The sequence below is a fragment of the Prionailurus bengalensis genome, chromosome B4, assembly GCF_016509475.1.
Source record: "Prionailurus bengalensis isolate Pbe53 chromosome B4, Fcat_Pben_1.1_paternal_pri, whole genome shotgun sequence".
Taxonomy (NCBI): Eukaryota; Metazoa; Chordata; class Mammalia; order Carnivora; family Felidae; genus Prionailurus; species Prionailurus bengalensis.
In genome coordinates, this window is record NC_057358.1 from 136,473,000 (window position 1) to 136,487,050 (window position 14,051).

At 51.8% G+C, this 14,051-nt stretch overlaps 1 protein-coding gene across 4 annotated transcripts in view; it reads right to left on the bottom strand.

The window, feature by feature from the left end:
* Positions 1 to 14,051, bottom strand: part of EFCAB6 (EF-hand calcium binding domain 6) — a 240,063-nt gene that overhangs the window by 53,545 nt on the left and 172,467 nt on the right. For all 4 annotated transcript variants that reach the window (XM_043562841.1, XM_043562842.1, XM_043562840.1 and 1 more), the window contains 2 exons: positions 10,779 to 10,875; positions 4,934 to 5,052 (listed from right to left, as the gene is read on the bottom strand). In XM_043562841.1, coding sequence (XP_043418776.1) covers positions 4,934 to 5,052; positions 10,779 to 10,875 — 216 coding nt within the window. The remainder of the gene's footprint in view (positions 1 to 4,933; positions 5,053 to 10,778; positions 10,876 to 14,051) is intronic.

Below are 14,051 nucleotides of genomic sequence, written 5' to 3' on the forward strand. Positions count from 1 at the left end.
TCTCGGTGGTCCCCGTGCCGGACAGGCTCTGCCGAGACAGGCAGGGCCCTTCCTCTCCCGTCTCAGACCTGCCCCTCCTCCCGGCCCCCGGGCCTCTGTTCACCGGCATGCCCTTCCCCACCCCTGGCTCATGACTGTTTATTAAGACTCCGCTCAGGCGTCCTCGCGTCTCCTGGGGTCCCTCCCCTGAACACGCACGCGGCTCCCACCGCCCCGCCACCGCCACCGTCGCGTTCCTTGTCTGCCCTCCCTGCTGAGCTGTGAGCCGCCTGAGAGTGAGGGCTGCCTCATCTCTGGAACCCCAGAAGCTAGCACAAGGCCTACAACGCAGGAAGTTTCAAAAACCCCCTGCTTCATGATTGTTCAGATGAATGAAGGCATGAATGAAGATGCTTCCATCTTGTGATTTATTCTTAGCGGGCTCTCCAAAACCAAAGCAAACACACTGCTCCTTACAGATCCTAATTTGGCTTCAGTTAGCAGGTTTCCTTTCACACCAGCCTCCTCCAGGCTCGAACATTTTGTTCCTTTAATCCCCGATAAGCCAGTCCACGGTATGGCTCGCTTAACTCCCAGGTGCTCCCCGATCTGTCCGGCCCCTGTGCCTGAGCAGGGCAGTGGACCAGCCCCAGGCCGCAGGCAGGAGGGTGTCACCTGGGGCTGAAGCCCACCAAAGCCCGTGTGATCCTGTGGTTCCGCAGATGCCCCCCGCTGAGACAAGGCAGCCACAGGCTGGAAGCTGGCCAGATTCCCCAAATCACCGCTTGGGAGAGAAGCGTCCAGAAGAGATGCTACACGAGCTATAGACGTAGGATGAGTAAGAAAAAAAAAAAAAAAAAACAACGGAGAAACAAAACATCGATGTGCTACGCCACTGAGATTTGGGGGTTAATTCATTAATTTACTTCCACAGCATAAACGAGACCCTCCAGACTCATCTGAGGCTCTAAACTAATGCACTTCACAGGTGCTTAATAAATGTTGAGTGAATAATGGATGCTATTTTTTTCCTTGTCTATATTCTACCCTATTTTTAAATTTGGTATTTTTGAAAGAGCAGATGTTATTTGTCTGCTCATGTCCACCTACCCATGTTGGGGGGCTTTCCTATTCTGACAGTCGGACCCCCCGGGCTGACAGAGCGTGTCACAGTGGTCCCGGCTCCCTCTGGGTGGGGGAGAACGCCCCTCCCGTTGTGCGGGCGACCGAAGGAGGCTCCTGGTGCCTAGACAACCCATGGCTGGCCAGCCCCCGGTCGCCGGCTCAGCGCCTCCTGCCCTGTGGTCCAGAGCCGGACCAGGGGCGCGAAGCAGGGTGGGGAACCTGCCATTGCCAGCAAAGGCCGAGCGGTTGAGAGGAACAGGCCAGGAGGGTGAGTGAGGGTGAGGACGACCAGCTGAGACCACGATGGGTGGAAGAGTCGCACTACCAGATCACCATTTATCATTACAGCTGCTTTGCTCTTGTCTTGTCTTTTCCTTTACGCTCTTCCAGATTTTCCGAGACTTCTAAAACGAGTGTTGCATTAACAGTGCAATCAGAAAAGAGTCTCCAATCTGTATCATCTTTTTGCTACCACTTTTTACGCTTATGTACGCCAGGTATTCCCCATATATTATTTGGTCCCCATTGCCATCCCATTTGATAGATGACTGAAGCCCGGAGAAGGCGAGCCACGGGCCCGGGGTCACACAGCTCAGTCTGGGGCACCACAAGGACAAGGTGCAGCCGTCGCTAGACCACAGCCTTTAGCCGCAGGCTACCCAGCCACCTAGGTTGTCTTTCCAACTTCCGCAGGGGCATCTGATCTCCTCACACGGCCTCTCCCTCCAGGCCGCTAAGGCTCACTTCTCTTCCTAAATCTCCCTCACACCTGTCACTTCCTCCCCAGTCCTCCCTCCACTGCCAGGAAAGCTCACCACGTCCTCTCACTTGGCCCGCTGACCTCTGTGCCGCCCACCCAGTCTCCTGTAATTCATCCTCCCCACTATGGCCAGAGTGATCTTTCTAGAACGCAGGGCTGCCTAGGTCTTTCCCTGCTAGCCACCTGGCCTTACGACAGCGTCCCTACCTCATCCTGCCCTTCGTAGTCCGGTCCAGTGGACGAGCAGGCCCGCTCTCCTGCACAGCCCGGGCTGCCTACGTCCCGGCCGCTCAGGTCAATCCGCGGTCCTGGGATGTGAATCCCTCCTTGGCCCGTCAGCTGGATGTTCATCTGGTGGCATTCAACCTCGTGCTCATCCTTCGGCACATCTTCCAAGTTACCCGCCGGCTGCTCCCGGGGAGGTGGGCCCAGTCAGAAGGCAGGAAGAGGGCAGTCCGGCTGTGTCCGGTGCGCCTCCCGCCGTGGCCGTGGTTCCTGCTCCACACAGTGGCTGAGATTCTAGCAGATTCGGAGGCAGCCTTGGGGTGAGATGCTTCCAGAAATGCCCCGTTTCCCGTTTGTCCTCCAGTCCCAGGTTAGGGAGCGGTCTCCTGATCCCTGGGTCACCCCCTTCCTCTTCCTCTTCTAGCCCAAGGGGGCGGCAGCCTCTGGCCTGTAATACCACAACCCCCCTTCCCCACCCAGGCTTCCAGTCCTTTGACCTCTTTGTCGTCCGTCACTGCCTTAAGCCCCACTTGGCCAGAAACAGTAGAGTGGCTTCTGCTTTCCTGCCCAGATACTGGTGTCTAACATTCCTGAAGTTTCCTTTGTCTCGAATGCCCCTCTTCCTCATCCCTCGGGGGTAGTTCCACCCGTGGCAGACATCACCACTGAGTTCCCCTGTCCCCGTTTCTTTTTGCCCGGGACACAACTCCAGACCGCTTCTCCCAGCCTGCCCCGTAGTGGGCGCGGCCGCGTGAAAGGACTCTGGCCAACAGAACTCGGGGAAAGTGACGGCCGCGTTCCCAGGCCTGGTGTCACGACAGCTCCAGGGGGTGGTGGGGCTCCTGGTCCCCTCAGCGGCTTGTGGGCAGACCCCCCCCCCCACGACGCCCATGCTAGATCAGGACACCATTATCGGGCCACCATTGTCTGTTACCGCGGCTGGCCTCCCCTGACCGACACATGCAGCAAACTTAGCGGAGCAGAGCGAGGCGCAGAGAAGTTAAGTAACTTGACAGAGGCCCCGCAGCTGTGAGGACGGAGGCAGGAGCCATGGCCACCCGTCTGGCAGCGGGGCTCCCTCCCTTTGGGTCCCCAGCACCCGTGGCGGGCAGTCCGCGGACAAACGCAGAGGCAATTCTGACTTCGTGCAGTTGTCAGGGCAGACATGTGTACGGTTAATAACGTCAATAAACGTATAAAGAAACTTGAGCCCGAAGCGGCAGGGAGTGTCTCACTCCCACTGAGACGGACACGTGCGCTAGCCCCCCTTCAGGAAGACGAGTGAGCGTGCCCTTCTTCTCCCCCTCGAGGGGGACACTTGGCCCCAACACCCCTCTTTCCCGTGGCCCACACCCAGCCCGGGAGCTCGTCCCGCCCCACCGGGATGCAGACGACAGTCTCTGGGCCCACCCATCCCTTCTCTGAACGTTCCCTGACCCACCTTCCTGAAGCGTGGCTGGGTGATCAGCCTTCGCTAGTCCCGAATGCCCGGCTGATATAATGCCTGAAGACCAGGGCTTTGGGGCCCTGATGGCCCCACCCCTCCTTTCTCACCCTGGGAGCCCTGGGCCAGCACTCATGGAACGTCTCACCGACACCCCATGGGTGAGGGGATCCCCCTTCTCCTCTGACCCCCGGGAGCTATTTCAACCTCCCTCCGACTGCGACAGCTTCCTGTTCCTCCACACGCCCTCCCCGCCCCCACCTGCCGTTCCTGCTTTTACTCCCTCTCTCCTCCACACGTTCCCTCCTCTGGCATTTATCACAGGCGACACTGTGCCCCCGCATATGGGCGACTGCTTGTATCCCCTGACGGGTCCTCGAGTATTGAGACCACACAGTCGTCTTTGGATCATCCGAAAGACTGGGGAGCCCAATCTTCTGGTTACTCAGTGGGACCCACTCATTTAATCTACTGAAAGAGAATATGAATAAGGAGAGCCTCAATTGGCCCTGTGTTGGAGCTGATCTAAAAAAGAATAAGGATTTTATAAGAACTTCAAGTTGCTTTTCTAAATTAGACACAAAACAGCCCACCTAATTCTAAACTCGGCCAACATTTCAGCCTTCCACTTTGAACAGATGAAAAGCTAAAAAATTACATGAGCTGCTCCGTGCGCTTGCCCCTGGGGGGATGCACAATAGCGTGCACCGTCCTGCGGGGACGGGAGCGGCAACCGACACACGACGAGGACGGAGGTAATTCAAAGATGGATCTGGAACTCGGAAATTGACCGCATTGTTAGCGCACCTGGAAAGTCAGGCCCCCGCGCGGGGGATACTGCAACTGGGGGCCTGATTCAAGAACAGCTGAATCTAAAATACTTTTTGAAAAATGTAACCGATATTAAGTACTATTTTCCGTCTAAGACACCCTCGGGAAACTACCCCAAGTTGCCAAAAGTTTGGTTATTTTCTTTCAACGAATTCCTTATCTACAAAAAAGTTGTGCGACATTGGTTTCCGTCTGTGGGCGATGGGGAGAGACTGCTTCTCCCCACACCCGTGGCAGGACTGTCTGCTGAGCTAGTTGTGTCAGGATTGCATTTGGGGAGTGACGTCGCTTTCTAAAGTGATACAAGGATGGGCTTGAACTCCTGGTTCCCTGGAAATGCAAACATCTTAAGTCTGGTATCGATGATGAGGGTTTACCCTGATTCTCCATGTTCCCGGAGACCAGCCTCTATGGGGAGGAAGGGCAGCAGACAGACACAACCAGAGGAAACCATTCCTAGCTGAGCACCTTGCCCTATAGTAGCAGAGCAAGGCTGGTGCTGAATTTGCAGCGGCCAGCAACCTGGGACCCTCGGGATGGAAGGGGGTCGACTGGTGGATGCCACTTACCTCATCCAGAGCTTTTCAAACTCCCTCGGTGTTAGAGGAATATCAAAACCGTACAGCGCGTTCTTTATATCCCGCCGCCGAAGAATGCCGTTGCCCTCACTGTCGGTTTCTATAAAATTCTACAATATTACAAGACGACATTTAGTAAGCTACACAGTGTGTTCGTGGTAGTTTAGAGGATTGTCCACAGCCGATACCTGGAACAACAGAAGACGTGTCTCTCCCCTCTCTACCTGCTTAATTACTTTTCAGTCAAAGCTCCAGATACCCTCACCATTTCGGTAAAGAAGGTGACCGAGCAAAACGCAAACAACTATCATGAACTGGAAGGGGCTGGTTTCTGGGTGATGAGTGGTCTCAGGTGTATGACCCGGCCAACAACTTGGGCTCAAGAGCTATTAGAAATGAGGGTCCCAGAGCCTGGGGAATGAGACAGTAGCCCACGCGCTGGAGGTGGTCATCTTGACAACGTAGCAGACTTGGTCCTCTGGTTGTAAGACAGGGATGAGGCACGTGAGACCCCAGCTCTGACGACGCCATGATATGGTAGCTTTATTTTTTTAAGTTTAATTATTTACGCTGGGGGGGGGAGGGGCAGAGAGAGAGGAAGAGAGAGACTCGAAAGCAGGCTCCACGCCTCTGAGCAGAGCCCGTCGTGGGGCTCGAACTCACGAACCGTGAGATGGTGACCTGAGCCGAAATCAAGAGCCGCACGCTTAACCCGCCGAGCCACCCAGGTGCCCCAATACAGTACCTTTTTAATGTCCCCGAGGGATGCAAAAGGTATCTGGGGAATTTTCGGCCTGTTAAGAGGGCCACAGACTAGCAGGTAATGTGTGGCACTCGGCACTGACTTAAACTGTTTGGAAGTAATAGCTCCTCTGACCCTCTTCCTCACAACACGGTGAGGTAGGTGCAGGGGCACGTCTAGAAAGTCCTCTGCAAGCATCACACTCCATGGTGAAGGCGGAGACATTCCCTTTAAGACCAGGAACAGGCAAGGTCTCCGCTGCCCTCTTTTCCACGTCGTACTGGAGGTATCAGCCAGGGTAGTCAAGCAAGAAAAAGGAATAAAAGGTAAAAAACAGGACAGGAAGAAATACAGCTGTCGTTATTCACAGACGACGTGGCTGGATACATAGGAAAGATCCACAAATGAATTACTATGCTAAGAGAATTTAGCAAGAAATCTGGATTTCAGGTCAATAGGCAAGATCATTCATGTTCTTATATATCAGGCACAGAGAACAAATTTTAAAAAATAATATTTATAATAGCATCAAAAATAGAAAGTCTTAGGAATAAACCTTTTTCTAAGTTTATTTATTTATTTTGAGAGAGAGAGAGAGAGAGGGAGGGAGGGAGAGAACAAGTGGGGGAGGGACAGAGAGAAGGAGAGAGAGAATCCCAAGTGCGCTCTATGCTGACAGGCTTAAACTCACAAACCGTGAGTTCTTGACCCGAGCCAAAGTCAGACACTCAACTGACTGAGCCACACAGGTGCCCCATCTCAGGACATAAACCTTACGAATGATCGTAAGACTGCTACACAGAAAAGTCTAAAAATTTATCGAAAGATATTTTAAAATATCAGAATAAATGGAGACGCACCATGCTCGTGAACTGGAAGACTCAAAATTGTAAAGACGGCATTTCTCTCCAAACGCTTTGTTGCCTTGTGGAACTTGACAAACTGATTCATAAACTCTCAAAGGACAGGGGGAGGGACTTGCCTACCAGCTGATCAAGACGTATTACCGAGTTACTGTGATTACAGTGATGTGGTGAAGGTGCCAAGACAGGCAAACTGACCCGGGGAACAGAGTGAGGAGCCCAGAGACACCCACAGGCCTCGAGGCAGGACAGCGGTGATGCCATACGTCAGGGGGAGAAGGATGGGCTTTACGGGGGCTAGACAACCGGGTCTCCATATGGAAGAGTGGGAGTGAACCCCTGCCTCCCAACACATAGGTGACACGTGGTGTGGATTTCAAGACCAGGATGGGAAAGGCTTCACTGGAGAGCTGCTGAAAGGTCTTCAGGACTTCAGATGAAACACAGATTCTTGGGCGAGACCTACAGGAAATGTTAACACATTTCGCATTTGACTCTATCGACAAGAACCTGGGGCGCCTGGATGGTTCAGGCAGTCGGGTGTTGGACTTCGGCTCGGGTCACGATCTCACGGTTCGTGGGCTCGACCCCCACGTCGGGCTCTGTGCTGACAGCTCGGATCCAGATTCCGTCTGTGTCTCCTTCTCTCTCTGCCCCTCCCCTGCTTACTCCCTGGTCTCTGTCTCTTAAAAGCGAATAAACATTAAAAAAAATTTTTTTAACGAACTTATATTTACCAAAAGATATCATATGAAAAGGGTGCAAACACAGAACACAAACTGGGATTAGTGACTCGCACCACGTATCATCGACAAAAGACTAGCAGCCAAACCGTGGTACAAGTTCCTATCGACCAATGAGAAATCGCCAGAGAGCCCAGTGAGAAAACCAACGAGCAGGCCCTTCACGGAGAAAGGAAACCTGCCTCAGGAATAAACGAAAAGATACTCACCGCTCACGAGTAACCAACACATGCTCCCTAAAACTAGAATGACACGCTGTTACGCATTCACTAGGGAGGAGGAAGCGGAGTCTGACAGCACCGAGGGCCACGCGGTAGAGCTGAGCGGCTGTGTCTGAAGCCCCTGCCTCACAAAGCCAAGGCCGGTCACTGCCTGGCCCTCGATGCAAAGTGTGTGCGGCGCTAAGACATTGAGAGTGTTCTCCTCCTTCATCTGGGTGGCGGGTTACGTGGTGGGATACAACTTGGGATACGCGGTGACTACCTTAAACGTACCTAAGCTACGCATGTATATTATTATTGTACGTCATTACTACATACACTATATGCATTCGTGCATATTATACACGTACAAATACACACGTTATATATATATATATAATATATATAATATGTATTGCTATTACATTGCACTGTAGAGTCACAACTTGAAAAATGAGCTTTAAAAAAAGCTACTTCAATTATAATACAATTCTTTAGCACTCTTGTTGGTGCTTACACCACAAGTCTCTTGGGATCAGAGACCGTGTCTTTTTTTTTTTTTTTTTTTGGTCACTGTGTCTTTAATATCTTGCAACAGTCCATAGTTAACTCATAATAATGTTTGCTGAAGAAATCGATGAACTTGTTTTCCAAACATACTTAAACGGAAGTGAGCCTGTTAAGCCGCCCAGAAGAGGCCGATTGCGGGTGCGTCCAAGAGATCGGCTGTGGTGTCCTTGGCCGAGCCCGGCTGAGTGGCCGGCCGGGGACCCTCGCTGAGGACAGCTAGAGGACGCAGTACCTGACTTGTTCAAGTTCCAAATGCAGTTCTACTGGGGACCACATCCTTTCCGACATGCGCGGGTCTTTCTGGCGAGCCCACGGAAGTGCCCAGAGAGGAGCCAAATGCCACGTGTCTGCCACGACCCGGGAGGGAAGAGCAAGGCTGTGCTGGATGGTAGGAGAACACCTGCCTCGTCACCAGGCGTCCGTCGTCAATGCGTCTTCTCTATGCGTCACCCTACTTTCTGCAGGTTCGGGATTCAGAACGAATCCCAGAAAGCTTTAGAGGTTTTTTTCAAGATAAACTGAGAGAGTGGGAGAAATGTCCGATCGAATACTAATAAAACACACAGGGGCACGCAGTCCCGCGGGGGTGCCGAGAGAGGTGTGAGGCCCGGCACGAGGTGACGCTTGACCCCCTACAAAGCGGCTCCACGTGCCCCTGCTGATTCCTCTTCCTCCGTAAGCCTCCAAGTCTTCTTCCCTTCCCACACTTCCACCAGGCTCCCTTCTCGAAGGGACGGACCCGAGGCTGCTGGCTTAGCCGCAGAGCACTCCAGGGTCCCCGCCCCTCCCCTAAACACACTTGGGGTTCTGCAGAACATCAGGGATAAAGTTGGTTGTGAGAGGCCACGGGAATCGGTGTGGAGAGGAGGGGCGCCTGGGGGGCTCAGTCGGTTGAGCTCACGTCATGATCTCACGGTTTCGTGAGTTCGAGCCCCGCATCGGGTTCTGTGCTGGCAGCATGGAGCCTGCTTGGGATTCTCTCTCCCCTCTCTCTACCCCCCCGCCCCACTCTCCCTCTCTCTAAACAAAAACAAAAACAAAAACAAAAACAAAGTATGGAGAGGTAAGTGCAGAGGACGTGCTCAAGGGAGTGAACACAGACAGAGAGGGTCACCGAGCCCGAGAGGGGGCAGGTCCAGACAGGGAGTGGAGGAGGCCCGACAGAGCCGTGGTAGGGCCAGGGGAGGAAGCATTCCAGGAAGTACGGATGCAACAAGGCAGAAACAAAGGCCTCCGGCAGCCTGTTCATTTTCCCCACGGCGCCCACCTGCTTTGTTAATAAGCTGCCTTTGTTTCTTAACCGCCACCTCTCCTGTCTGTGAGCTCCGAAGGCTGGAAGAAGATGGGCCGTCGTTACCACTGAACCCCCAGCACAAACCCACGTACCCCGGAGGTGTGCTGCGCAACATTCATCAGAGCAGGGCAGGATGAATCCAGGAAGGGCCTGGAAGGGGCCGTGGGAGCCCCTGGGTCCACGGAGGGCAGCATCAGCAGAGGGGGCATTATAGGGGCAGGAGGAAGAGTGGACAGAAATAGCAGGGAGGAGGGGAGAGGCAGGCCCAGAGAAGCTGGGGTGCAGGGTGTGGAGGATGATGTCACACAGTGAGCTCGGCCCTCTCCCGGCCGCCATGCCCATGTGGTCGCAGAGTACAGCCCAGGGCTGGCCCCGCACTCCCGCAGGACGGCTCGGGAAGGCCAGCCCTACCCGTGGGAGCGGGAGGACTCCGTGTGATTTGCCACCCTGAGCCGCACAGTCAACTCTGATGGCAGGGGACTGGGGAGAGGCAGCCCGGGGGCGGCACAGGACTGACAAGACAGAACTTCACATCGGACACAGGCCAAGAGAGGCAAACATTGAAAGAAAATGACCAGGTGAAACAAAGTGGAGGCGTTCTTCACAATAATGTGAAAATCCTTCTGGGAGCGTCTGCTTGGCTCAGTCGGTTAAGCGTCCGACTCGATTTCGTCTCAGGTCATGATCTCGCGGTTCGTGAGATCAATCGAGAGCCCCACGTCGGGCTCTGCGCTGACAGTGCGGGACCTGCTTAGGATTCTTGCTTTCTCTGACCCTCCCCTACTTGTGCTCTCTTTCTCTCTCAAAGTAAATAAACTTAAAAATAAAAAAAGAAAATTCTTCCACAGTGCAGTTTTAAAGACATTTCCTAAGGTGAAGGTGTTGTGTCCTTGTTGGGTTATGAAATGACCACCCACTTGTGGATGAACTCAGTCCTGCAGGCTCAGTTCTACTGTCCTGTGGGCACAACTGTCATTAGATTATGCGCCCATCTCAACACCAAATTGGTTTACACGATTGCCCATCTACAGCATTCACCTTCAAAATGTGCTTTCTATCGTTTTGGAAGACAGGAAGAAATCCCACCTACCCAGAAATGCAGGTTTTGAATGGGGTAAAAATAATATGACAGGGTTCTTTTTTTGTTGTTGTTTAAAATTTTTAATTCATATCAAACCTGAGATACATCTAGGAATTTCTGTCCCCATAACTCCTACAAATACTCCTTTTTCTAAACATCAGTTGACCTCGGATGGGAGAATTTATGCTGAAAAAGTATTTTAGGAATAAAAGGAATCACCAGTTGGGTATAGAACATTGTTTTCCCATCTCAGCGACGGGATCTAAACAGCTTGATTATCCCAATGATCTGAGAACACTGAAATAGATTTCCTTTCCTTTTAAGGAAATAACCGTTTTCTTACCTTAGATAAGTCTGACCATCTGGTTTTTGCTTTGGTAGCAAGATACTGATGAGCCTGCTCACAAGCTAGTTCTGAATCTGCGACCTTCTGTTTTGGTCTTAAAAGAAAAATAAATAAATAAATAAATAAATAAATAAATAAATAAATAAATAACTGTGTTTAAATTTAATGGACTCGTTAATCTCCCAAGGGGTTCCCCGTCCCCTTTTGTTTCAAAGATACCGTTAAAGCCTGTTATTTCACATCTGGTCTAACTTAATTCTCAAAATACAGTCTTATTTCCCCAGCTGCATGTTAGGGAAGTCTTCTTAAATTTTATAAGTCCTTGTTTATTTTCAGATAAATGCTGTTCAACTTTCTCTGCCACTCACAAAACAAACAGGGCTCATTTCTTCTCAGAAGGGGAAAAAACACCATAGGACAGTGAAGCCTCTTCAGAAGAAAACAACCACAAACTTCTATTTCTGAATTGGCGAATTGGAATAATAATGCAGACTAACAAACGGTTCAGGAACACGGGGCGGGGGTGGGGGGGGGGCACCGCTTTCTCGGTCCCAGCTACTGTTCAAAGGTTGGGCTCAAGTATGTAAAATGATCAAAATTCTGTTTATTTCCTCCTAGGATGATGGACGCCAAAGACACTTTAAAAAAATGCCCCACGCTTAACACCGTGGCTAAGCCCTGGATTCCTTCACTCGAAGGACGGGGGCGGATAAAATCTGTAAAACCCTTCCCCACTTCTGTTTCTGTAATTGCTCTGCTCCTCGGAGCACCTATCCCTCCCTTTCTGGCAACTTGAGCTGTTTTCCACATCCAGATCTGCATCTGAAATATTTTCCCTGCAGATATCAGGGCGCTCAGCACATTCCCCCGGCAAAACTGACCATATCCACGCCACCCGGCAGTTTCCTGAAACGGGACCACATCTGAGACCCCCACCTGGAACCTGCGCTTACTCACAGGCATGTTGGGTGCTAAGCGCATCTTGCCACCGGACCGAGGCCCATAGAGACCCCAATATAAATTTCTCCTGAAGGGTCCCCAGAAGACCAGTGTGGGGGATGGACAGCAAGCAAGCCCCACAGAGCCCCTTTAAAGAAGTATTATTTATGCTTCTGCAAATGAACCGCATATAAGAAAAAAAGTCTGAGGTCAACCAGTATGCTGCCAGTTGAGAAAATGCAGGGATTTGTGTGTTGCAAACAATGGAGGTCAAAGGCTTACACAATCCCCCTAGAAGGGCCGCTTTGAACGTGACCCTCTGTATGTGACACTCAGGTCGGCAGCACTGCGTGGGTTTCTCAGGTGCTGACGGCCACCACGAGGTCAGTGACCAGCGGGTGCTGAGCACAGCCAGTCAAGTGACACATGGAATCTGGAGTTTTCCCAGCCATGCCGGCATTACCATCCCACTCTGCGAAAGAGGAAGCTGTGTTTTCGGGAAACTAACCAACCTGCCAAATGACACAGCCAGGACCTGGAAACCATTCAGACTCAGGTCTCCGATGCCATGGCTAGCCTTTCTCATGACCATTTGGCTTTTATCTGAAGCTACAGGTTTGCTGCCCCTGTAAGTTCACTCTTCATAGGAAAAGATCCCTGAAATATTACACTTCACAGAGGTGAGGGACACCTCTGGTTTTTACGCACTGGGGGTCCTCTTTCCACTTAGCATTTCTGTTTCCGTTCAACAAACGCAGCATTGCCCAGTGCGTGGCTGGAGCGCCGGGCTCGGTGCGAAGGCTGGAAAAGTGGAGCCTGCGGCTCCCGCCCACCAGACAAGGCTCTCCTGGAAGTTCCACCCTGGCACGCATTTCAGAAGCAGACGGCAAGCCAGGTCACGGCAACCCGAATCAACAAAGCAAGCAGCAATCAGTGTTCTTCATGTGGCTTCTTCAAATCCCTTCCAACACGCTCTGCTGCCCCCGGACAGCTGTCCTGGACCGCTCCTCAAGTTCCTTGATGACTGACCGTGCCCAGAGCCCATGAGTCACCAGGTGCATTGGTATCCGTGATTACCCCCAAAACCTACACTGGGCTATACTGGGCCACATAGCGTCTTATTTTAAGCAGCTCTTCTTTGGCGAATTACGTAAACTGTGACCCCCACAGTTTGGCGAGCACAAACTCCTACATTGCTACTGTTGAACCAGACCAAATGAGGGCTTTCCCAGTTTCGCTTTCCCTCCTGGAAAATGCCAGCTCGTGGGGGTACACGGTAAACTATGGCGGGCACGCCTCCCTTTATTAAGAGCCCACCCCGGTCTTTAAATTCACCAATTGCTTCTATATTGCTGAATCCAGGGGTCTTCGCTGACTTGCGTGTTCCATGTGCCCCTATTAACCATCTCTCCCCTCTCTGGTTGCCTTCATCATGCTGCGCTTTAAGTGACACCACGTGTTGGAATACCAATCCTGGGGCCGGGTGAACGTGTGCCTCCAGTGAGTATGGTTTTCCCTCCCCCAAACCTTGACCACTGGCTCCCCCAAACCTTGACCACTCCTCTCTCTTTCCACCCCAAAGTTTATTTACTCTTCTGAAAGGTCATCCCTTCTCATGTCCCCAACCATGCCTTCCTGCCATTTATCCACACATGTGTACCGCTGGGGCTGTAATCTCCTCACCTACTTTTCTGTTCCATTTCTCTCCAACTGACTACCGGACTTCACAGAATCATGGAATTTCCAGGGTGGAAAGGGATCCAAAGGTCAACCAGTCTAATCCTCTGTCACTAGTTCACCACTAAATGTTTGGGAAGGTTGGGGGGACTAGGTTGCATTTTCACAATTATTGCTTAAGAGGACCGTAGGTCCTAGTAATGATGCCTATTCCCCTGTCTTCACCTTAAGTTCCTCCTAAATCCAACCTGCACCCACAGGACTCACCCGAACTCCCCCCAAAGGATAGAGATTCTGAGGGGCATGTTCTGTGTCTGCAAAGTCAGCGAACCCAAACTGATCTTGCTATCTAAACACATATCTGAATGGCCTCCACCAGCCCAATTTCTCTTCTAGACCGTAAGTCTTGAATGTTTTCTCAGTGAGCCAGGCTCAAACCGGGGACACCTATGATTTTCCCACCCATATCTCCCCGTCCCATTTTATATACTTGTCTCCTCAAGAGATCAGAAGGTTTTTCTATGGTCTTTTCCAAAAGTTACTGATTTCCTCTATTGCCTGACTCTTTAGATCTTGATAGTCACGGAGACCCAGACTTGTTATCAGCCAGTCTGTCCGATGCAAACATATATGACTTCTTACTCTGTGCTGCTC